This window comes from Drosophila serrata, unplaced genomic scaffold (assembly GCF_035046125.1).
Source record: "Drosophila serrata isolate PLE 108 unplaced genomic scaffold, ASM3504612v1 contig_165, whole genome shotgun sequence".
Taxonomy (NCBI): Eukaryota; Metazoa; Arthropoda; class Insecta; order Diptera; family Drosophilidae; genus Drosophila; species Drosophila serrata.
This window is the reverse complement of record NW_028257063.1, coordinates 3,266,095-3,288,642: the sequence shown is the minus strand read 5'-3', so window position 1 is coordinate 3,288,642 and position 22,548 is coordinate 3,266,095. Positions and strand designations below refer to the sequence as shown.

The following is a 22,548-nucleotide window of genomic DNA, read 5'->3' as shown; positions in this document are numbered from 1 at the left end:
AGGCACTGAGACAAATTTAAACCAAATTAAGGGAATGCAAATTAAATCTAAAGTTTTATTTTAAAGAATAAACTATACTTTAACTTTAGTATATATTTATTAATATTTTATGCAAGGTATTAGTTTATATTATTCCAATTTTCTCTGTGTATTTGGAGACCCGTTGCTGCATTAGCTTGAGCTGCAGTTTAATACACAGAGCGCAAATAATTCACCAAATAAGCTGCTGCCGGTGGTGGTGGTGGTGCTGCTGCTGCTGCTGCTCTGTTTCGTGGCCATTATTCATGGGGCTCGGTGGCTCATACATATGTCCCTTCTACCACAGCCAAACTCAGAGGTAAGCAACCGAAAATACAGCATAGTTGCAGCTGCAGTTCCCGGGTAGTTTTGGGGGCCAGACTGCCAGGACTATGGCGACCGGAGACCAACACGTTTATGGCATTTGCCAATGGCCAGAGTGCGCTTTTCACTTTTATTGTGGCCACACTCGATGGCTGGCGATGGTTGCGATGGCAAAGTGTTTGCTGCTCGCTCTCTGGTTAAGGCCGACAATATATCTGTCTGGCTGTCGGTAAATACCAGCCGGAGGCGGGGCACATCCTGCCAGCAAGGAGGAGAAGTCGCCGAGAAGGAGCAGATGCACTTGCCCAGGCATACATTTATGCGCTTTGCTTTTGCCGGCCTCTCTGCCTGCCTGCTTGCCTGCCGTTTTTATGACAGCTTCCGCTGGAGTGGCAGGCTACATGTGTTCGCATTCGTGTACAAGTATCGTATCTTTGTGTTTTTTGCACCTGGAAATACCTCAAAGACATCCTTCTCCCTCCCCCTTCTGCCATTGCTCTCGGAAATAACTAAGCTGCAGCACGATTCTGTCCTAAAGGCTTACTTTGTGCACTTGGTTAGTGTGTGCACAGAAAAACTGAGCATTTTGAGCTGATTTAATTTTCCTTTGAATTCTAAATCATTTTTAGATCGTTGTTCATTATTTTTAGAGACTAAAATAATTATAGTTGAGCGATAAATCCGAACTTGTTTAAGTGCAGGGTAAAATCCCCTAAAATATTATGAGATATTGCTTGCCTGTTCAGATTTCTTTTGTTAACAAGCAACAGATACCTAAACCGGAAATGCATATATACTCCTATATATAGATATATATAAACGGTCAAACGATTGGAGCTTAGACAAAAATTTGTTGCCCCTGTCAGTAGAGGATATGTCCGTTGTCCGGGACAATCGACCAACAAAACAAATCTAACAATCGTATTTGTATGCGTGCGGAATTTGCGATTTTATTGCCCATTGAATTTGGGCTCAAAAAGGGTTGAAGCTGAGGGGAAAAGGAAGGACTGACCTCCACATGGCATTAATGTGCGGCATTTAAATGGTTCGAAACCGCAAAACAAAACACCAAGAAGCAGCAACATCAACGGCTGGACAACAAAATTGGGCATTTACATGTTGCCAAACACACACAAAAACTAACTGGGAATCAAGAGGAGTATAAATGCGGTTAGGAAAATACCTCTTGAAGAATTCTTAAACATTTTCTAACCCCCGTTTTATAGTTCAAGTTTTAAAGCATATTCTGGCATATTTTTTGTACATTTCCTATTGTATATTTTCCCATGCTTTTAGAGACAAGCTGTCCAAGCCAACCCATAGAAAATGGGTAAATGGCATAAAATCCACAGACAGAGTCTAGGCCCAAAAATGTCTGGACGCACAATTCGCATTGTTTGGCTTTTGGTTGTAGAAGCTTAGCCAGGATTTGTCCTTTTTTTTTGGGGGTCCAACTATGTGTATGTGTGTGAATGGAAGAGTTTTCCTCCTCTCCATGTGTGTGTGTGGGAAATTCTGTTCTGATTTATGGCATTAAACGTACACAAAAAATTGTTGAATTGGATTTTATTTGCATTTAATGGGTTTTTAGTGTATTTTAATGGGATCCCTTTGTGGTAGTTTTCAGATTTGCAGATTTACAGATTTAATTTGGTTATTTCAGAAATTGTGCGGTGGCCAATTTCGGAATAATTCAATTGTTTGGGGCAATTAGGCTTAACAGAATGCATACATAGGCTTTAAATCTAAGATAGGGTATTTAATTTATGGAATTTCTAGCACTTGATTAGCAAGCCCATAAATATTACGTATACGACGTGTGCTCTTATTTATTGCATTTCCTCGAAAAGGTGAGGATAAGCTTAAAAGCGGAGAATTACATTTAATTTAATAGCGAATTTAATCCATATACTGTCAATAAAAGGCAGACAGTGGCAACATACATAACTGATCCATCATTTGTTAATGCTTTTCATAGTATCGCGTATACGCCATGCGGCACAAGGGAAAATGAAGAGTGCGCGGAAAAGAGTGAACAGAACCATATGCACTACCAATTTATGGCTTCAATAAACATAAAGTTTATAAACTCCCGAGGCAATGTCGTTGCTCATCATCTGCAGCGGATTGTCGAGGAAGCAGCCAGGCAACGATGGCCAAATAAATAATGAAAAAGAAAAGTGATGTCATAAAAATTTTATCTCTTAACTGAAATTGAGCAGCATGAACAAGCTCACAGTAGCAGAAGCAACAAAAGGTAGCAGTAGCATCCTGGCTTGGTCACTCCTGCAAAAAGGAAAAATAATAGCAAGCCCTCGTGTGTGTATGTATGTAAGGGAAAGCGAGCGGAAAATGTGGAAGCAACAGCATTTCCCAAGCAGCCATATAATGGCAAACAGAAGAGCCAAACAAAGCTGACAAGGCTGCAGTTGTACTGAGGGTGCTGAGGCGCCTTCTAAAGTTGCAAAGCTGCAGAATACTACAATATGATGTACTATGTATACTCACACACAAAACAAAAGCCAGCTCAGACAGGTGAGACATCAACAATTTCAGGTGAGAAAAAGTCTTGTGTGTGCGTGTCTCTCTTTCATAAGTCTCATCTGTAAGTCTGAACATATTTAAGCCCACTCAATTGAGTTCTCTCACTTGAAAAGTAGTTGAAAAGCCTTTACAGTTGGCTAAATCTTTGGGCTATGAAATATTAATTAAGCTGCAAGTTACTGCATTTATTTGATTACCTTAAATATTTGCCATAAAATTGTTATTGCTGTTATAATTCAATTTTAAATTTCCACAATCGAAAGGCTCAATTACGTGTTACATTGATAGCAGTATCTGAATATAACTCAAATAATATGAAAACACAGCTATTGTTTACACATTTGTACATGTTAAGCAGAAATAAAATAATATGTAAGAGTCAGTTACAGTTGTTGGAACAAAGCATAACAAAAAATATTTGTTTATTACTTGCAAATATGTAAATTTAATTTAAACCTTTATAGGGAGTGCACGGGAGTTTTACTTTTCACTTTCTATTTAATAGAGATTTTACATTTTCAAATTTAATGTAAGCTTTATAAAATTGAGAATTTAAAGTTCTTAAGCAAAACTTTCTTAAGACCTCAAGCTTCAGTTATGATAAATTGATTCCCCGAATTTGTTGAAATTAAATTATTTATTTAATGACCGAACAAGATACTATATCTACCAACAAAACAATGTAAGGCTAAGAGGTTTTCCCTGCCTTCCTGGCAATTTACAACTTTTACTTTTTCGGTGAAAGCCCTTTCTCTCTTTCACTCGGCTTGCGCCTTTTGGGAGTGCAGCAGCGCTAACTCATTTCACAATTTGCCAGCGTGAAATGGTTTTAATGTGAAAACTTTTGCGGCAACATTGTGTGGCTACACGAAAAGGTACAGAGCCAGACAGATGGTTCCTGCTCCTGCTCCTGCTCCTGCTGCTGGGCCTTGGCCCTTGGCCTGATCCCCATGGTCTATGATGAAGTTGTGCAAAAAGTTCCAGGCTCAATTTTCGGGGCCAACAATATCCGTGGCAGGCGTGTGGAAAGCGAGTCACTGGGCCAAATGCAATCAAATACCAACAATTGCAGTCAGGAGCAGGCGCGGTAACCCAGTCAGGTAAAGGGTCCTGCCAGGAGTTTCCGGTGGGGGTATCCCGGAACAGGAACAAACAAAATATTGAATAGGATTTGCAAACACATGTGCCTGCTGTTCGCTCACTCAATCAATAAGGAAGTCGGGGTATGAGTCCCGGGTAACACGAGAAAGCCAAGATGTAAATAGAACTTCCTCTCCATATTTGAATACCCATTTCTTTCCCTCTCGAGGAAATCGAAAGTGCGGGTTATGGTATGCAAATCTCCTCATGTCGCCATTTCTACGCATTTTCACTTTGCCACAGACTCAAACACACACACAATACATTTACATAAAAATGCACTTGATCTGTGTGTCGATGATGTGTGTGCTCCAAGGATATCTCCATTCAGCTGCCAGTGCGATTTATTTACCCTTGGTGATGAGTATGTATGTAAGTCGTCCTTTGTCCTCACGCCTGTTTTCCACTTGTCTTACATGGCGCGAAAGCTAATCGGCTTTGGATGGGGGATTTGTGGGGAGGAAAAATCATCAGAAATTTGCATTGCTTTCGGTTTTCCTCATTTTTTATTTATTATTTGAATAGGAAATATTTGTATTTTATCAACAGGACCAAAGACAATAGGAATTATAAGTCAGAAATAGCTTTAAATGTATGGATGTTCTTCCTCTTTGCTTATCCCAGCTACATCCTAGTTAGCTAGAAGTTCCCTAGTAATCTACTTTTAGTACAAGTAAATCATTACAAAGAAAACTGTCTAATTAATTAATAATTGCAAGACTTAAAATAGTACCAACCCTAGATATATATTTCTTCAAAACTGAGACGCTGTTGGCACCCTCTTCCTTAAAGCGAAAAACCCCTAATTGAGACTGTTAGCAAGCTCAAGCTCACAGCAAGGACTAATTAATTTCTGGCCTTGTGCCACCCTCCGCAGGTGGTGTGTAGAAGGGGGACCAAGGATTCGAAGCAGGTCAGCGGTGGAATTACATGCTCCGGATTACAAGTTAAGCCCGAGCTTTGAGCTCTTAGCTTCGGTCAGTGCCTGCCTGCTGGCCTGCAATCCTGCCTGTCGAGGACTTTATTCGCTCTAATCCTTTTGCATGTCATTATGCCTGGGCTGTTGCCTAATTGTCGGAGCTCTGTGGGGCTGTGGAGCGGGCTCTTTAATTTAACAGCAAGTCCGTCATCAATAATAAATGGCATTCGACAAAAGTTGTAAACCTTTTTCGGCACTTATCTGTCACACGTCACACAGAGCCAGCGTCATTTGTCAATTGTCACGGCTTCTGGTTTAACTCGAACTGAACCTGGAACTGAAACAGAAACTCAGTCAGGCTGCCCTTATCTTCTTCTCCGGAAAAATGGCCAGGGATTGGTGGGGTGTTCCCAGTTAATTTGCAAAAACAAAAAAGGGGGAAGCACACAACATTTCCGCTCCTGCCACCCACTCTCCACGTCACGCCCAATTGTTAAAAATGACAACTAATTAATGTCTGTCGTCCACCCAGCACTGGACCATTTTTGGGAGTGGTGAAGTGGTGTAGCAAAGAGGTTTATCCATTGGCCTGGAAGTGTGCGTGTCCAGAATCCAGGCCTGCCACTGCCAAGAGCCCTCTCTTCTGGCCAACTCGATTGAGCTTAATTTGAGGTCAACTGGTTGGGATTTTCAGAGTGATTTGTCGGTTTAAAGGTTAATGGGTTGACTTGGAAAATTGCCTGATTTATGGGGAAAATCAACAGAGATATAGAGAGAGAGTATGCTGTCACTCACCTAACATCAGTTGCAGCCTAGATACAAATACGAAATAAAGACTAAATAAATTGGAAATAACTACTGCAAAAGGTTACTTGCAGTTTAGAGAGAGGAATATTTAAAACCTTAGTAATTACTATGCTTATGCAAAGTCCTGTGTCCTGTGTCCTGCGAGATCCTATTCAAACCAGCGTCACAAATGACTTCATTAGCGCGCGCTCTATTTGAAAATCCCCTTTGAGATGTATCCTGCTCCTGCTCTTGCTCCTGCTCCGCCTCATTATCCCGAACAGAGGAGAGTGTACTTATTAGTTATACATGCCCCGCAACCTACAAAGCGAATCCACATCCACTTAGCACAGCAGATAAGCAGCTCATTTCGCCAAAAGGACGACCAGCGGCAGCAGATGGGTGACGAAAACTCCTCTAGAAAGGACTGCACACAAACGCCATCATTACGTTTTGGCTCAAGTTGCTCCTAGCGATTTTATTGTTTTTGGCTTTGGCTTAGGGTTCCACCAGTAGTACCAGGGTACTACTCCTCTCCTACCCCACTGTGCCTAATGACTCGCACTGTGGGCCCCTCTCCGGGCTTAATGACAGCGAATGGCCGGCAACTTTTCAAACTGCATTGGGTGCATTTGCTGGTACTTTTGCCGGGACATGTGTTCGAGCACTTGGACTCGCCAGTTGGGCTCCTCCTTTGGCCACCCCCTCGATCGCTCTCTGCCCTGCCTAATGCTGCAATTTGTAGACCGCTGGGTTTATTACAGCCTGTGGCCCACCCCTGGAGTCCTCACAGCAGGAAGGTCCAACGGTTTGGCTGGGTTAAGAGCCCTACTTGTGGATAGTTTCCAACGGATGCTCGTGTTCAGATAAATAGGTATGGTTGCTAATTAAGAAATATTTATAAATTTTGTTGGGTTTCTTAATAATAATTTATATATTGACTTTATTTAAGTATTGTAATTAGTTGTGGCTACATTTCCCACCTCAATTTTCAGGTCTTTCTCAAATATTTTGGATTAAAAGTTACGAATTATGCCTTCTCAAAGTTATTATTCCTTCGTGAAACTGAAAATAGATAGCATCAATAATAATTTTTAAGTAACTATAACTTTGCCCTCATCTGTGCGTATTTCCACACACTTTTCGGGCGCATATAGGATTTGGGATGCTTGGAGCTCTGGCTGGCCGGAAACTTTCGGCAGCTTGGCAAGTTGGCGACATTTTCGGCTGCCAAAAACTTTGCCAACTTTGGGCCAGTGCTCGTTCCGCTTTGAGTGGAGTTCATTACGAATGCCGCCGCGTGTTGACTTATGCATAATTACTGTTTCCTCGGAACCCGAATTGTCGCTGGCACCCCATTTTGGCAGGCAGAAGTTTTTTTTTGAGCCGCTGCAGGCGGCCCCGGGCCGGCACTCTCCGCTCCAGTTGGGTCATATGCTGCTCATTTGTGTGCATGACGCACTGACCTGTTTCTAATGCAACAAAAACGTTAAGCGCCTCACAGCCAGCCAGCCAGGCACTCGCAGTGCAGTCAACTGTGTTCTCTTGGCTCAGAGAGCAGAGCAGAGCAGTGGAGGCTGGGTGGGGTGGCTTAGCCAGCCTTGCATCCTGCCCACTTTTAAACCCACTTCCCGCTTTTTTGCGCTGTCTGGCGGGAGAGTTTATTTTACGCACGCCTTGACCAGACGTAGGCGGCTGCAGCAGCAGCAGCAGCAGTTTTCCACTTTCCACTTGCAGGCAAGTGGAAAAGTCAAGCGGATAAACAAGAGATTAAAATGTCATAAACAATGCTTTTTGCCGCTGCTGCTAAGCAACTTAATGAAAGCCCAGAGAGTGTTTTTTTTTTTGTTTTTGCCTAGGCCAACTAGAAACTATCCGCGACTTGGAAAAAGTTTCAACTTGAAAACAGCATATAGATACGTCTCTCTGGGTAGCTGGAAGAGGAGCTGCAAATCCTGTCCTGCCTGCAACTCAATAAATTTCCATTAAACTTTTGATTTGTTTCCCTGACTTTTTCCGCCCAACAAGGCCAGAGAATTCAATTGAAATTGTTTCCGAAAACGAGCCGAGCCGAAAGCTACACAAAAAAGTTGATAACAAACTATTTGAAGTGCTAACAGTACGTAATCGTGGGGTCGAACCGATAATAGAATCCTTATAAAGGTGAAATTATATGATAAAATATTGGATAAATAATTGAGAGCAAATACCTTATCCATACATTTAAAATGCCATTAACGATCTCATTAAGTAAAAATAAACAATAGAAAAGCAATATTATATCTAAAATAATATAAATATGTTACCTACTAAATATATCACTGAATAGGATACTTTACTTTTTAATTTACAATCAATTTCCCATTCCTTAAATACCTCGCAAAATCTAAAAGGGCATCCCAAACTTGTTTTTCCTGCCACATAAAAACTCTTTCCATTTGTAACACAATTGAAAAACTTTATTTTCGTTGGGCCTGCGAACAGGAGGGTTGCACAACTGACAAACTATCATACAGAGGCATAAATTAGTCTCGCATATTTGCGCAAAACAAGAAACTATAAAACACTTAGATATATTCAAAAGATTAGATTTACTGCCCAGGGCGCGCATACACATCACACACACACAGGTCCGTCCGTACACACACACATACGGGTAACTGTGCGTAGTTATTTTGATATTTTACATTTTTTTGGGGCTATACTAAATGAAATACTGAATGCCAAGTCGGTGCAAGCAAAACTCCAAGCAATTTTCGGCGACAAGGACCAGCAACGCGTTAAATTGATGCTGAAACGTAAACTGATCATTGCCGGCGAAAATTACAGACACGAATCTATATATAAATTGTGAGGACTAATTTCCCGGTTATATGTATGTTATGTTATGTTATGCGGTTAAGGTAGTAAGTATTGTTTCGTTTACATATATATGTACGTGTGGACAGACTGAGGGAAGAAAGGAATGAATATCGAGTGAGGAAACAAAGGTGACAACTAATAAATGGAAGCCCTTTACTCCGCGGCAGCATTGATAGTAATGGTCTTGCCCTTCGGGTCGTCGAAGCGGTCCATCGTGTTGATGTCCATCATCCAGCAGACGCCGACGAACATAATTACCAGCAGGAGAAGAACCACAAAGAGTCCCATAAGGATGCCGGGCGTCACGAAGCCCACACAGTCCCAGGAATCGCCAAAAACAAAGTTTTCCTTGTACGTTCCGTCGAAGGGAGCCTGCATCTGCAGCGACTTGAAACTCAGCGTATTATACCGGTTATCAACGGCATTGGAGTCCAGGGTCAGGTTGCCGCAAGAGTAGGAGAACGTGGTAGGCGCATTCACGTTGCTGGAGCGGAAAGTGTTGCCGTCGTACTGCAGGTTGCTCATGCTAAAGTATCCACCATTATAAAGAACATCGAAGGTAATTGACTTGGAAGCGTCAGAAGTTGTAAGCTTAACAGAGAACTGGGTGCTAGGGGTGGTGGAGTTGATGACCGACATTTCGGTGACGGTGATGGGGTTCTGGTTGTAGAGGAGGGCCGTATAGAAGATCTGAAACTGGTTGGTGACATAAAACATGGTGCCGCCAGTGGTGGCAGCAGTGTCACGGCGGGTACGTCGCTGCACCACCGGAGCGGTGGAGGGAGCGGCCAGGTACAGATAAGCCACCTTGCACTCAAACTGCTTGCTGATAGCGGCAATGGCGGCGTCTGCGGGGTAAAGTATATACTATAGAGAATGTGGATCACATTGTTTGTATATATGTTTAACGCACCATGTGACTCCAAGGTCTGCTCGCGGCTCTCGGTCGCATCCTCGAAGCTAACGAACAGGGCTGTGCCGGCGGAGCACTTGGCCGGGCTGGACAACTTGCCACTGGCATCGATGCTGTTGTGCTCGCGCCTTGCGGCCACGGACCGCAGGGCCTCCGATGGGTTCTCCACGCTGGTGTAGTACGTCTTGGGGCTCACGCCCTGAAGCTGGGCGTAGCAGGACTGCGACTGGGAGTTGGAGCACAGGAAGTCCTTGTTGCTCAGCTGCATTTATGAATAGTTTCTCATTTAATATTAAAGTTTTCCAAGTGGAACACTAAGAACATACGCCATTTTCCTGGAAGGCCACGACCATGTGATCCTCCAGCAGCGTCGCCAGTTGCTCCGCGAACTCCGCCTGGGGAACCGTCTTTAGAGAAGGCTTCGCCACACTGTTTGGAAAAGATTTTTAATCACGTTACGTGTGCAACCGGTGGAATCTCGTAGTCATGCACCCACCTGTTGGCTCCCCACAGAAAGACGGGCGTTTGCTCAGCCAAGGCTGCCCCAATGACGCACAAGGCAATCAGCGATTTCCACAACATCTCGCCTACTTGGGGGTGGAAAACAAAAGTGGAAAACAAAAACACATAAATGAACAACTCAGGAGAACACAAAACAACACAAAGAAACTAACCGAAAAGTGAACGGAAACTAAAAACGAAAAATGGAGGAAATTTTCGCTTTGCTTTGCACGACGTCGCCTATTCCAGTGAGAAAAAAAACTTGTGACGGTCATGTGATGCGCAGCAGCTGACTGGACAATCGATAGATTTCTTACATCGATAACTGCTATAATTATTCGATACAATGATGGTGATTCTTTCAGAACTATGTTCCTCTTTGTTCTGATAAAGTAAAATTAAAAAATACTTTTAATAAAATAATAGGGACAATTAAAAGCGAGTCGGCACTTAAAAGTATAAATAAAAAGTCTTATCTTTCGATATGTGCAGTGTGACCCTAAGCCTTACAAACTGTTATAAAGCGTGGCTACACTGGCTTAATTGAGTTTTAATGTGACCAATATCAAGTTTTAAACGCAAAATCAGACGCATTTAAAATTAATTTAAATTATTCCAATATTGGCTAATTTTTAAAACATTGGTAGTTCACAAACTAAATAAGAATTATATATTGCATAATATCGGTAATATAAGTGTGTTACCAAACATGAAGGTTCAGGTTATAATCCTAACTAAACTAAACTAAAAATGGTTTTAAAAACATTTTCCTATTTTAGATTTATTCTAAGTAAGATACACTCCTAGTTTAAAAAACTCCGTTTTCGTATTTAAAAATAGACATATTTATTGGTAGTATTATCATTAATTTCAACCGCTGGGCAATTTCCTCGCGCCGCTCTCTGGGAGGAGAGCCTTAACGTATTATCAGTAGACAAAAGTAACAGCAGATATATAACGGAAGAGAAACGTACAAATCGGAATAAACGGGTCCACAGAGAAGTTAGCGTAGAGAAAAAATAAATGGACCACCGAGCGGGGATTGGAGCGTGACGCCTTAATCGATTGGCTGCGCCCGCGACATCACAGCTGCGTCATGACCATGGCGGATTAGGGTTTGTTCATCGACCAGGTCGTCGTCATCCTGATCGTTGTTCTCCAGCTGCTTCTGCCGCTTTAGCCGCAGCTCGAAGACCTCGCTAATGGCATCGCGGAAGCAGATAAAGTTGTAGTCGATGACACCCTGCCGGTTGAAGTTCTCCTCACGCAGGATACAGACCAGTGCCAGAAACTTATTCACCTCCCGCAGATAGAGTATCGTGTTGTTGTTCAGCTTGATGAGACTAGAGCTGCCGCTGTCGAAGGCGGTTTCCTCAGAGCTGTAGGAATATAATTCGTTTTGGGAAACAATTTAGAATACCCACGACGCTTACCTGTATATGCTGGACAAATCAATGACCACGTCAATCATATCGCAGCAAAGTTCGTAGGTCTGCATGTCGACGGGCGAGGAGTCCGTGGCTATGTAGATCTTGGAGACCACGTCGAACAGAAACGCCTTCTCTATGCCCGAGTTCTGTTGAGGAATTAATTATTTTTCAATGTTATAATTAAAAATCATGGAAACCTACTGGTATGAAGATGTTCAAGAGGTTCTCCAGCGTTGGCAGCTGAGGAATGAGCTTTTGTACCACCTTGGAGAAGGCCTCGAAGATGGAGTGATCATAAATAGAGGTCAGATGGAAACTCAGGTGTATCTGATTGAGGCCCGCCTCGCTTAGGTCGTCCGATGACCGCTGGTGAATGTCCCGCTGCGATTCCATTTTCGAATCGTCACTGATGCCGTCAACCTGTGTGGGAACATGACCAGTTGGTGGGTCAGTGGTTATCACATATTCCGATAACGAAATCAATTATAGTGGATATTACCTTGTGTATGAAAACCTCGAACTTGATGCGCTGGTTCACCTTGTAGGCCTTTATCACTGTGTTCTTGAACTTGGTCAGCGCCTCGTTGTAGTCATCCTTGGCATCGATGACGAAGACCAGAGCACCACAGCCGCCAAAGATCATGTCCGAGTCAAAGGTTGGCTCAATAAAGTCGATTTGGCCCGGGAAATCCCAGATCTGGAACTGCACGAAGCTGGAGTTGTTGATGTCGTCCTTCACAATCTTGCTGGTCGACTCCAGAAAGAGCGTTTCGTTCGGCGACATCTTGTGGAAGACCACCTTCTGGATAGAGCTCTTGCCCGATCTGCGCAGTCCCATCAGCAGAATGCGCGGCTTGGTCTCACTGCTGCCCGTCGCATTGGGCTCTAGTTCCAGGCCATCTTGGTTGTACGCCCGGTAGCCAAAGTCCTTGGGAAACGTGTCCGCTGGATAGTCATCGTCGTCGTAGCTCTAAGTGAACGGGAAGCGTATGCTTGTGATGATGGGCGGGGGCCCATATGCGAGATAGGGCTTCTTTGTCTCTACTCACCATGTCGGGGATATCTTTTCGGTTCCGCTGGATGCTCTGCTTTTAGGGGATACGCCGGCTGTCTTTCGGCGGACGTGTGCATGGAAAGCACAGTTAATGATCAATAACAAAACAGTTTAGTTTACTTTTTCGACTTTTCCTGCAGGTTTCTTATCGGAGTCAAAGTGTGTGCACACCTGCGAGCAGGGCATCAGCTGATGCTATCGATAGCAAACAGCTGGCGGGCGATGGTCAGTGATGGTACTTTGAAAATAACTTAAAAATATAAAACAAGAAAGGAAGCTAGTTTCCTTCATTTGTGTCAGGTTTTATATGGTTAACAAATCTGCATACTCAATTTAAAGATTTTTTTTTAATATACATTTTTATCAATTTTTTCAAAATTTTGTCTTATAAAAATGACTCCTTGACTGTTTTTCAAGCTTCTGACTGAATTTATAATCACCTGCAAGGGTACAAAGTATTAATATTATTACTTAAAAAAATGATATTATTCCATTTTAGTAGCTAAAGTCATTCCATTTTAATCACTTAACAAAACAAAAAGTACGATTAACCAAATCTATGACTATTGGGCTGCTAGTTTGGCGTTCAACTGGTTTAGATCGACGCCAAGTTCCGCAAGCCTCTTCTCCTGTTCCTTGGTGTCCAAACCGTGCTCCTTGTTGTATTTGTAGTTGACGGTTAGCTGGACCTCCTCCAGGCCACTGACATGCTCGTACAGATCTCCCTCCAGTCGCTGGTCGATGTCGCTCTCCTCGCGCAGCCAGCAGAAGTACAGGAGGAAGACTGCCAAGCTGGCGGAAATCACGTAGGGCTGGTACCACAGCGACTCATCGCTGCCACCGCTCCGTGTGTCCTTGGCACGCCATGTGGCCGCCTGGCTGCCGAAGAACTTGATGGGCTCGTTGCTGATGGGCTCCTCCCCCGGGTTTTTTCTGCCAATTTCAGGGTTCTGTGCATAGAAGCGGGGAGAAATCGAAGTAGCGCCTGTGGCTGGCACCAAATGCCTGTAGATTTTATATATAAGTATCCTTGATTGTTTACGAAGTTATGTTAATGATTGTTTACCTCACTAGTCTTGTTTTTGTCAGTAAACGCAGCATTTTCAGAGCAAAACTTTAGAAAATTTCATAACAAAATTGGCCAAACAGCTGAGTTTGGTTAGAGATGGGAAAATTGGTAACCAGCCGGCTTGCGGCCAGCAGATATACAAATATCGATAGCTTAAGAAAAATCGTATGGAAAAAGATAACCTGCTGGAAGTTTAATAAAATGCATTACATAAAATAAAAATACATAATAACATCAAATTATATTTATTATTTGATGCAGTTTTTAGTTTTTTAATTTTAATAAATTATTAATACAAGTTTTCAAGGAATACTTTTCCTGTTTTTTTTCCCATCACTAACAGCTTCGCACTCCACACGTGTGTTTCGTATTGTAAACACGCGCTGGAATTGTAATTTTGTTCTTAGCCTGCAAAAATGGGCGCTACCAAGAACCTGGACTTAATAGGCACCATTGAGGATGATGCGGAGGTGGAAAACCTGTCGGAGGACTCCGACGCGGAAGTGGAGGTAAGAAAATTGCAACTGCAAAGACAGCAAGAAGAACTACTTGTGACGACCGGCGCCCTCTTCCACAGTATCAACCCACAAAACTGAGACACAAAAAGGTCACTGAGTTCGAAAAGGGCTTCGAGTTCGTGTCGTCGGTGAAAGAGTACAACCAGGACACATGGGATGACTTGATGAAGTATGTGAAGAGGAAGGCACGCACAAAGACGGACGACAAGATCGCAGCCCGATTGCAGAAGAGAGGCGGAGCTGAAGCAGTGGCCGCGGAGCAAAGCGATGGCAGCGAGATTGATCTCTCCGAAGACGAGCTGAAGCACGACAACTTGAGACTGCGTGAAAAGAAACTGTCCAAGAACAAAAAGAAGAAGGCGGGCGAAGAGGATGAAGAGGAGGAAGGCGAGAAGATGCAGTTCGACGACACTATAGAGGCAAATGAGCAGATCACCTCCTTCTACCAGATGAATCTGTCGCGTCCCCTGATGCGCGCTATTGGCGTCCTGGGCTACATCTATCCCACGCCCATCCAGGCCTCTACGATACCTGTGGCTCTGCTGGGCCGCGACATCTGCGGTTGTGCCGCCACGGGAACAGGCAAAACGGCAGCGTACATGCTGCCCACACTGGAGCGCTTGCTGTATCGTCCACTGAACAATAAAGCCATCACCAGAGTGCTAGTACTGGTGCCCACCCGTGAATTGGGCGCCCAGGTCTACCAGGTGACTAAACAGCTCTGCCAGTTCACCAGCATCGATGTGGGCTTGGCCATTGGTGGTCTAGATGTCAAGGCCCAGGAGTCTGTGTTGCGCCAGAATCCGGATATAGTTATAGCTACACCCGGTCGTCTCATTGATCATATAAAGAACACGCCAAGCTTTACTCTGGATTCCATTGAGGTGAGTTTAATTTGCAGCATTAGGATTCATCGAATATTTACCTATGATGATTCTTTCCTTGCGCTCTGAGCTCTTTCCCGGGCCAAGAGGACAACCCTGGTTCTTGCAACTGCGCGGCAGATGCAAGCTGATCTGTGAATCTTTATCTTAAGCATATTTCCTTACCCAAGTTTTTAATAATATTGTTCTATTCCCTTCAGGTTCTCATCCTTGACGAAGCTGACCGAATGCTGGATGAATACTTTGCCGAACAGATGAAGGAGATCATCAACTCGTGCTGCAAAACCCGCCAGACAATGCTGTTCTCCGCTACGATGAGCGAGCAGGTCAAGGATCTTGCTGCCGTTTCGCTGGACAAACCTGTCAAGGTTTTTGTGAACAATAACCAGCAGGTGGCCTTTAACTTGCGTCAGGAGTTCATACGCATCCGTGAGGATAAAGAGGGTGACCGTGAGCCCATCCTGGCTAGCTTGATTTGTCGCACTTTCCACGATCACTGCATGGTCTTTGTCCAGACCAAAAAGCAGGCGCATCGCTTGCACATCTTGCTGGGCCTTCTGGGAGTCCGTGCCGGAGAATTGCATGGAAATCTCACGCAGCAACAACGTCTGGAGTCGCTCAAAAAGTTCAAGGAGGAGCAGATCGATGTACTAATCGCCACTGATGTGGCAGCTCGTGGTCTGGATATTGTGGGCGTGAAGACAGTTATCAACTTTGTGATGCCCATCACCACAGAGCATTACATCCACCGAGTCGGTCGAACGGCGCGAGCTGGACGCGCTGGTATATCCGTTTCGCTGGCCGGCGAAAAGGAGCGGAAAATCGTCAAAGATATCATCAAGAATGCCGAGAGTACCATCAAGAATCGTATTATTCCGCCGGAGATCATAGACAAGTATCGTAACAAGCTGACAAGCTTGGAGCCAGAGATTCGTAAGTAGCAGAAATTTAAGATTTTATAGAAAACTAATCGTTTTTCCTTTAGAAAATATCCTTGATGAGGAGCAGGCGGAACGGCAGCTGGCCAAGACCGAGCAGCAGCTGTCCAAGACAGAGCGCAAGTTGCTGGGACAGTCCAACGAGCGGCGAGGCTGGTTCCAGACCAAACACCAGCGCGAGGCTGAAAAGGAGCGTTTGGCTCTAACCCCGGGCGACGAGGAGAAGCCTTCTGGAGGCGGCAAGGGCAAGGGTAAGACAGCCACCAAACGCAAGCGACCCGAATGGGGAGGCGAAGGCGAGGATGGTCCTTCGGTCAAGGAGATCGAAGCCAAGCGCAACAAGAAGAAGAAGGAGGAACCCCGCAAAAAGACGCCGGAGCAGTTGGCCAAGGAACGAGCCATGAAAGAAATCGAAAAAGTGTCTCTAGTGCGCGCCAAGATGGCCAAGCTGCGCAAGCGACCCGGCAAGCTGGGAGCGGCCACCGAGTCACACCGGGGCAATGCTGGAGCCGGCAAACCCAAGCGACGTGGCGGCCAGTCGGCGTTCGATAATGATTTGACCGATGTCAGTCGCGGTGGAGCATTGCGTTTAAGGTGAGTGTTGTCATAAAATCTCTTCTTTTAATACGAATATAATCTGTGGGTTTCTTCTTCAGATCTGAGGCCAACCGGCACCAGAAAATGTCCAAGATTGCGGCCAAGAAGAAGGCCAGCGGCGGTGGCGGCGGCAAGGGCAAGCCGATGAATAAGTCAGCCAAAAGCAAGGTCAGCAACGTGAAGCTGGCCAACAAGGCGGGCAAGAACAAGTTCAACAAGGGCAAGAGTTTCGGCGGACCACGATACGCCAAAAAGGACAAGAAAAAGTAGAGATGTACACTAGTTCTATGCAATGTTAAATCGTAAACTTGTAAAATAAAGCTTTTACTTTATATATTTTGATAATTATTCATTAATATCAAAATATTCAGTAAAGTTAAATAGAAATTAATATTGAATATATCTGGGATAAATAAATATTTTAAACACGCGCCAATGATTAACAAAGGCAATCGATAGTCCAGAAGCTTTCGATAACTTCCCTTTTCATTGTTTACCAAAACTAGACATATTTTTTCCTCCTTACGTTTCCTGCGCATTTGTTGTTTTTCCCACAAACAATGTTTTGATTGCATTCCGGTTTAGTTTATAACAAAAGCCAAGAAAGATGAGCAGCCAGTGCAACTACGGTCCCCCCGAGGAGTCGGATTCGGACAGCAGCTATGATGGGTTCTACTTCTCTGATCCGGTAGCAGCTCCTTGCTTGCTGCTTCCTAGAAGTCTTACTAAGACCTTTGTTGACTTTCCAGATAAATAGAACGCGGCCCGCTCCCTATGTGGATCCCGAGCAGAAGCTCTATGAGGCGGCCATCGAGGGCGACGGCCAGACATTGCTCCAGGAGATGCGTAGGCTGAACTGGAATGTGGACCAGACTGTGAGGGGCGGGCCCACCTTGCTGATGATCTCCTGCCGCGAGGGACACTACAACATTGTCGAGCCGTTGGTGGAGAAGCGCAAAGCGAACGTCAATCGTCAGGTGGACTCCGTAACGCCGCTGATGATGGCCTGCGATTGCAATCGAAAGGATCCCTACCTGGTCGAGAAGCTGGTGCGCCTGCTGCTCCGCCATGGAGCCGTGATCAATGTGTCCGACAAATACGGAATGACGCCCTTTATGTTCGCCTGCCAGAACGGCTACGCGGGCGTTGTACGCCTTATGATCAAGGACGTCAGCTTCGATGCTGTGGACAACCAAGGCTGCACGCCCATCTTTCATGCCATCGAACGGAATCACGTGGAGGTGGTCAAGCTGCTGGTGGACGCGGGCGTGAATGCCACTATAGCGAACAACAAGGGATATACGCCCACGCAGGTGGCAGAGTGCCATGGATATTATGATTTGCTGGAGATCCTGCCGCGACCACCCTCTGTCTATATGGTGCCATCTAACTTTCTAGGCTACAACACGCTGAGGGATCACATTCCGCGCATTTTCCTTAAGAGCGACTGTCCGGAGTACTTCCAGGAGCTAAACTGCATTCTGCGATCGATCGAAGTGAGCAACACTCTGAAGTATTTTGCCATTGCGAAGACTTCGCTGGCCGAATTTCTCGTCATGGATGATCAGCTGCTCCGCGAGGTGGGCATTGAGTTTCCCATTTATCGCAACAAGATCATGAAGGGGATACTGGAGTGAGTATATCCTTAATTTAGTTTTCTTTAAGATTTTGATAACTGTCATTTAACACTCTCGGCAGCTTCCACCTCCACCATTGGTCGCAAAAGTCCATACCACGTGTTAAGACGGATGGCCTAGACAAGTGAGTTAACTTTTAGAACAAAGATTATATACTGTGTAATGTATAATTAACATTTTCAGCTTCTATGAGATCCTCATGATAGCTGCCAATCATCTGCAGCAGTTGGTCATCATCCAGGCGTCTCTGAAGTTTGTTTTGAAAAACCAAAGCGCTGGAAAACTGGGACAGCCCTCGGATACCCAGCTGGCCACGATTAAGAGCAATCTCCAGGGCTATCGTAATGTCCTTAGCGAAATGAGCAAGACAGTGAAATATGTAAGAGATGAAGTCAGTTAAAAGATCGAAAATAGTTTTAAATATTCCCTAATTCCAGCTTGGTTCGTTTAGTCCCGCTCAGAACCCTCTGTTTATCGACTATAACGAAATCCTGGCCGAGAGGAAGCGCAAGAAGGTGCGCAACTACTTCAAGTACACTACCATTATCCTGGGGATCTCAGTTTTCATTTGCCTCAAGTGCAAGTGGTTCTCCTAGTATTCGAATACCCTGGCACAGCATTCCTCTTATCCATTTGCTTTACAATTAACGCAGTTTTCCTTAACGCGAGCTTGGAATCTGTAAGCTTCCATTGTGTTTTCTTGCGAATCAAAATAGTTGGTAGTTTGTTAGAGCGTTAAAAAAAACGTATAAAAGTTTAAACTGAAATCTGAAAGAAACGAAATTTATCAAATTGTTACCTGAAGCTTACCTAAGTTTATTTGGATTAATAAGAAACTTAAAAGTTAAATCTGTAAATGAATTAACAGGTTATTAAGTTAATAAGTTAAACAATGTATTACAAATGTTATATACTAACATATATCATATATATCAATGTAAGCAATACACCGATTGAGACAATAGACATTAATTATCAAAGCAACACGAAAGAAATGTTACCTGAAGCACAAGAAACTACCTGAAAGTTTAATAGGTGTTTAAAAACTGAAAATCAATTTCAATAATATAGCTAAATGTGTGTTTTGTAGTTATAATCCTTACAAATTTAACACCAACTAGTATAAAATCAGATTAATAAACATATAATGGTTAAACCAAAGTTTTATTCAAAATTTAAATAACCGCGATTTAAGCTAGCTGCTATGAAACTTTAATTTCTTACCCGTGCCACGGTCACACTAACTCAATGTTTACATATCGAAATTGGCGTAAAGATTTCCCGCCATGCCGGAGGATATGGAGCCGGGCGTCATCCGGAAGCTGGACGAGGTGGTAGTGAACCGCATAGCCGCCGGAGAGATCATTCAGCGACCTGCTAACGCTCTGAAAGAGCTGCTCGAGAACAGTTTGGACGCCCAATCGACGCACATCCAAGTGAATGTTAAAAACGGCGGCCTGAAGCTTCTCCAGATCCAGGACAATGGGACAGGCATACGACGTGAAGACCTGGAAATCGTCTGCGAGCGTTTCACCACCTCCAAGTTGACTCGCTTCGAGGACTTGGCTCAGATAGCAACCTTTGGCTTTCGGGGCGAGGCCCTGGCCAGCATCAGTCATGTGGCCCATTTGAGCATCCAGACGAAGACGGCGAAGGAGAAGTGCGGCTACAAGGCCACCTATGCAGATGGCAAGCTGCAAGGACAGCCTAAACCCTGTGCAGGCAATCAGGGCACCATTATCTCCATCGAGGATCTGTTCTACAATATGCCCCAGCGGCGGCAGGCATTGCGATCGCCGGCGGAAGAGTTCCAGCGCCTGTCCGAGGTGCTGGCCAGGTACGCTGTTCACAATCCCCGCGTGGGCTTCACCCTTCGAAAGCAGGGAGAGACGCAGCCGGCACTGAGAACTCCAGTAGCCAGTTCCCGAGCCGAGAACATACGCATAATCTATGGGGCAGCTATTGCCAAGGAGTTGCTAGAGTTTAGCCACCGGGATGAGATGTTCAAGTTCGAGGCCGAGTGCCTGCTCACCCAGGTGAATTATTCGGCCAAGAAGAGCCAGATGCTGCTGTTCATCAACCAGCGACTGGTGGAGTCGCCAGGTGACCCTAAGATAATCACCATTGTTGGCATATCTTTCAACATTTCCTTTTTCAGCTCTCAAGACAGCCGTGGATGCGGTATATGCTACCTACCTGCCCCGTGGCCATCATCCCTTCGTGTACATGAGCCTCACGCTACCGCCTCAGAATCTGGACGTAAATGTACATCCCACCAAGCATGAGGTACATTTTCTCTACCAGGACGAGATCGTTGAGCGGCTCAAGCAACAGGTGGAGGCCCGTCTGCTTGGCAGCAACTCCACTAGGACATTCTACAAGCAGCTGCGTTTGCCAGGAGCCCCGGACTTGGATGAAACCCAGCCGGGGGATAAGACGCAACGAGTCTATCCCAAGGAACTCGTGCGCACCGATGCCAGCGAACAGAAATTGGACAAGTTCCTGGCTCCTATGGTAAAAAGTGATTCGGGAATGTCCTCGGGTTCCTCCGAAGATGCACCGCCTCTGCCAGATGAGAGTTTTCGGGTGACGGCTGCGAAAAAGTCACGAGAAGTGCGACTAAGCAGCGTGCTGGACATGAGAAAGCGGGTGGAGAGACAGTGCAGCGTTCAGCTGAGGAGCACCCTCAAGAACCTGGTCTATGTCGGCTGTGTGGACGAGCGGCGAGCATTGTTTCAGCATGAAACTCACCTTTACCTATGCAACACACGAGCCTTCAGCGAGGAGCTCTTCTACCAGCGTCTCGTCTACGAGTTCCAAAACTGCCAGGAAATCAGCATAAAACCTCCACTCTCTCTTAAAGAACTCCTCATACTGGCACTGGATAGCGAGGCCGCAGGCTGGACGCCCGAGGATGGAGATAAGACTAACCTGGCGGTCAGTGCTGCGGAGATTCTGCAAAATAAGGCGCCCATTATGCGTGAGTATTTTGGACTTCGCATCTCAGAGGAGGGAGAGCTCGAGTCACTGCCCAGCCTGGTCCCCCAGCATCGTCCTTGTGTGGCCCACCTACCGGTTTACCTCCTGCGGCTGGCCACTGAAGTGGATTGGGAGCAGGAGGCCCGTTGTTTCGAGACATTCTGCCGGGAAACTGCTCGCTTTTACGCTCAACTGGATTGGCGAGATGGATCGGTTGGCGCAGGCCATCCCAGATGGACCACTGAGCATGTTCTGTTTCCAGCTTTTAAGAAATACCTACTGCCATCCCCACGTCTGAAGGATCAGATCTACGAGCTCACCAATCTGCCTACGCTTTATAAAGTGTTTGAGAGATGTTAATGCATTCATTTTTGTGAAGTATAAAGTATTATGTTCGATTTTTAAACTAACTCTCTCTCTTTATGTATATTTTTTGGTAAAATTTAGTGCAGATATAACTAGAATATCCTGATAATGTAAACTCATTTCCAGTTCAAATTTCAGGATCAAAACTAAAGGTTATAGAAGGATCTGTGCATAGATACTCTCAAGTATTAAGATCCGGCTGACGCAGACGGGAGATCCGCTCGGCATTCTTGACGTGCTCCTTCAACAACTTCATGATCTCGGTGTCGTACTCCTTGGGCGTGGGCTTCACGTCGGTGGCCCAGTAGTATATATCCCAGTCGTTGGTGACCCCGTTAATCAACTGATCGTAGAGTGCAGTCTGCTCGGCATTGAATTCCTTCAGATGCTTGGCTGCAAAGGTGCTGAGCAGCAGGTCATTCTCTAGCATGCCTCGCTTGCGGGATTGGTAGAGGAGTCTGGAAGGCATACGGACATTAGTACTTAAAAGAATCCATGTAATTTACTGTCTATCACCCACCTTTGCTTGCGAATATCCAAGGGCTCATTGGGACGTGTCGGGTACTCAGGCAGGGGCAGGTAATCCGGATCCTCGTAGTCCACAATCACATCGTTTAAGGTGCTCGTCAGCGGCAGCTGTGGATCTTGAAAATTGGATGCAGTACGTCTCCAGGGCATAAATATCCAGGCCGAAACATCCAAGCTCATCTGAGGAGGACCCCCCGCATCCCCATCCCCAAAATATAAATAGATATTGTGAGAAACTGCGCAAAATGCAATGCATGCAAGCTTATGCAACGGTATTTTGCAGACATTTAAAAAGCTCACCCTTAGTTGACGGAACATCTTGATAGTTCAGCGGTTAATGTAATTTTATGTGCTATTTTTCTCAAAATACTTCAGCTTTAAAAAAAAACTGTGACAATTTGAAAAATCAAAATATTTTGACAAATGCCGGTTTTTCGATTTGATACTAAAAAATACCCAATGTTTACCATATAGCTGCACTCTTTACACACAGGTGCTACCGATAGTATCGAATCTATAAATTTATTTATTTGACAAATAT

The 22,548-nt window shown here is 44.8% G+C and overlaps 7 protein-coding genes across 9 annotated transcripts; 3 read left to right on the top strand and 4 right to left on the bottom strand.

Moving 5' to 3' along the window:
• Positions 1 to 8,168: 8,168 nt before the first annotated feature.
• VhaAC45 (Vacuolar H[+] ATPase AC45 accessory subunit) lies at positions 8,169 to 10,322 on the bottom strand. Of its 2 annotated transcripts, none has more exons than XM_020943341.2 (5): positions 10,181 to 10,322; positions 10,003 to 10,096; positions 9,833 to 9,935; positions 9,507 to 9,768; positions 8,169 to 9,441 (listed from the first exon to the last, which is right to left on the bottom strand). In XM_020943341.2, exons 2-5 carry the CDS (start codon positions 10,086 to 10,088, stop codon positions 8,747 to 8,749), a joined length of 1,146 nt encoding a protein of 381 aa, XP_020799000.1. In that variant the 5' UTR covers positions 10,089 to 10,096; positions 10,181 to 10,322; the 3' UTR covers positions 8,169 to 8,746. The 2 variants fall into 2 exon arrangements, with proteins under 2 accessions (XP_020799000.1, XP_020799001.1); XM_020943342.2 differs by having other exon boundaries at positions 10,003 to 10,093.
• A 506-nt stretch (positions 10,323 to 10,828) lies between these two features.
• Positions 10,829 to 12,761, bottom strand: RagC-D (Ras-related GTP binding C/D). The gene is made up of 5 exons (XM_020943401.2): positions 12,487 to 12,761; positions 11,937 to 12,407; positions 11,639 to 11,857; positions 11,441 to 11,583; positions 10,829 to 11,386 (listed from the first exon to the last, which is right to left on the bottom strand). Exons 1-5 carry the CDS (start codon positions 12,487 to 12,489, stop codon positions 11,065 to 11,067), a joined length of 1,158 nt encoding a protein of 385 aa, XP_020799060.1. The 5' UTR covers positions 12,490 to 12,761; the 3' UTR covers positions 10,829 to 11,064.
• An 81-nt stretch (positions 12,762 to 12,842) lies between these two features.
• Rs1 (Dead-box helicase Rs1) lies at positions 12,843 to 16,828 on the top strand. 2 transcript variants are annotated; one of them, XM_086827128.1, is made up of 6 exons: positions 12,843 to 12,939; positions 13,904 to 14,069; positions 14,138 to 14,962; positions 15,163 to 15,895; positions 15,948 to 16,494; positions 16,557 to 16,828. In XM_086827128.1, the coding sequence occupies exons 2-6, from the start codon at positions 13,977 to 13,979 to the stop codon at positions 16,765 to 16,767; spliced, it is 2,409 nt and encodes an 802-aa protein (XP_086683254.1). In that variant the 5' UTR covers positions 12,843 to 12,939; positions 13,904 to 13,976; the 3' UTR covers positions 16,768 to 16,828. The 2 variants fall into 2 exon arrangements, with proteins under 2 accessions (XP_086683254.1, XP_086683255.1); XM_086827129.1 differs by lacking the exon at positions 12,843 to 12,939 and adding an exon at positions 13,574 to 13,668.
• Positions 12,985 to 13,694, bottom strand: LOC110176912 (uncharacterized). The gene is made up of 2 exons (XM_020943402.2): positions 13,558 to 13,694; positions 12,985 to 13,496 (listed from the first exon to the last, which is right to left on the bottom strand). The coding sequence occupies exons 1-2, from the start codon at positions 13,590 to 13,592 to the stop codon at positions 13,055 to 13,057; spliced, it is 477 nt and encodes a 158-aa protein (XP_020799061.2). The 5' UTR covers positions 13,593 to 13,694; the 3' UTR covers positions 12,985 to 13,054.
• Positions 16,829 to 16,967: 139 nt separating the features above from the next.
• On the top strand, positions 16,968 to 19,295 carry Gasz (ankyrin repeat, SAM and basic leucine zipper domain-containing protein 1). The gene is made up of 5 exons (XM_020943399.2): positions 16,968 to 17,185; positions 17,247 to 18,130; positions 18,196 to 18,258; positions 18,318 to 18,513; positions 18,572 to 19,295. Exons 1-5 carry the CDS (start codon positions 17,105 to 17,107, stop codon positions 18,728 to 18,730), a joined length of 1,383 nt encoding a protein of 460 aa, XP_020799058.2. The 5' UTR covers positions 16,968 to 17,104; the 3' UTR covers positions 18,731 to 19,295.
• Positions 19,296 to 19,362: 67 nt separating this feature from the next.
• On the top strand, positions 19,363 to 21,523 carry Mlh1 (DNA mismatch repair ATPase Mlh1). The gene is made up of 2 exons (XM_020943369.2): positions 19,363 to 20,237; positions 20,293 to 21,523. Exons 1-2 carry the CDS (start codon positions 19,421 to 19,423, stop codon positions 21,471 to 21,473), a joined length of 1,998 nt encoding a protein of 665 aa, XP_020799028.2. The 5' UTR covers positions 19,363 to 19,420; the 3' UTR covers positions 21,474 to 21,523.
• On the bottom strand, positions 21,507 to 22,546 carry LOC110176886 (succinate dehydrogenase assembly factor 2-B, mitochondrial). The gene is made up of 3 exons (XM_020943370.2): positions 22,308 to 22,546; positions 22,000 to 22,187; positions 21,507 to 21,937 (listed from the first exon to the last, which is right to left on the bottom strand). The coding sequence occupies exons 1-3, from the start codon at positions 22,323 to 22,325 to the stop codon at positions 21,661 to 21,663; spliced, it is 483 nt and encodes a 160-aa protein (XP_020799029.2). The 5' UTR covers positions 22,326 to 22,546; the 3' UTR covers positions 21,507 to 21,660.
• Positions 22,547 to 22,548: the final 2 nt, after the last annotated feature.

Bases quoted from the DNA above. Each gene is read 5' to 3' on its own strand.
- VhaAC45 (XM_020943341.2), bottom strand. From the start codon at position 10,088: ATGTTGTGGAAATCGCTGATTGCCTTGTGCGTCATTGGGGCAGCCTTG. The intron at 9,769-9,832 runs GTATGTTCTTAG...TCATAAATGCAG, and splicing joins TGGCCTTCCAGGAAAATGGC to CTGAGCAACAAGGACTTCCT. The intron at 9,442-9,506 runs GTGCGTTAAACA...TTTACCCCGCAG, and splicing joins GCAGACCTTGGAGTCACATG to ACGCCGCCATTGCCGCTATC.
- RagC-D (XM_020943401.2), bottom strand. The intron at 11,858-11,936 runs GTAATATCCACT...GTTCCCACACAG, and splicing joins TCGAGGTTTTCATACACAAG to GTTGACGGCATCAGTGACGA. The intron at 11,387-11,440 runs GTAAGCGTCGTG...ATATTCCTACAG, and splicing joins GATTTGTCCAGCATATACAG to CTCTGAGGAAACCGCCTTCG.
- LOC110176912 (XM_020943402.2), bottom strand. From the start codon at position 13,592: ATGCTGCGTTTACTGACAAAAACAAGACTAGTGAG. The intron at 13,497-13,557 runs GTAAACAATCAT...TAAAATCTACAG, and splicing joins ACAAAAACAAGACTAGTGAG to GCATTTGGTGCCAGCCACAG.
- Rs1 (XM_086827128.1), top strand. From the start codon at position 13,977: ATGGGCGCTACCAAGAACCTGGACTTAATAGGCACCATTGAGGATGAT. The intron at 14,963-15,162 runs GTGAGTTTAATT...TATTCCCTTCAG, and splicing joins TTACTCTGGATTCCATTGAG to GTTCTCATCCTTGACGAAGC. The intron at 15,896-15,947 runs GTAAGTAGCAGA...TTTTTCCTTTAG, and splicing joins AAGCTTGGAGCCAGAGATTC to AAAATATCCTTGATGAGGAG.
- Gasz (XM_020943399.2), top strand. From the start codon at position 17,105: ATGAGCAGCCAGTGCAACTACGGTCCCCCCGAGGAGTCGGATTCGGAC. The intron at 18,131-18,195 runs GTGAGTATATCC...CACTCTCGGCAG, and splicing joins ATCATGAAGGGGATACTGGA to CTTCCACCTCCACCATTGGT. The intron at 18,259-18,317 runs GTGAGTTAACTT...TAACATTTTCAG, and splicing joins AAGACGGATGGCCTAGACAA to CTTCTATGAGATCCTCATGA.
- Mlh1 (XM_020943369.2), top strand. From the start codon at position 19,421: ATGCCGGAGGATATGGAGCCGGGCGTCATCCGGAAGCTGGACGAGGTG. The intron at 20,238-20,292 runs GTGACCCTAAGA...TTCCTTTTTCAG, and splicing joins GCGACTGGTGGAGTCGCCAG to CTCTCAAGACAGCCGTGGAT.
- LOC110176886 (XM_020943370.2), bottom strand. The intron at 21,938-21,999 runs GTGGGTGATAGA...TATGCCTTCCAG, and splicing joins TTGGATATTCGCAAGCAAAG to ACTCCTCTACCAATCCCGCA.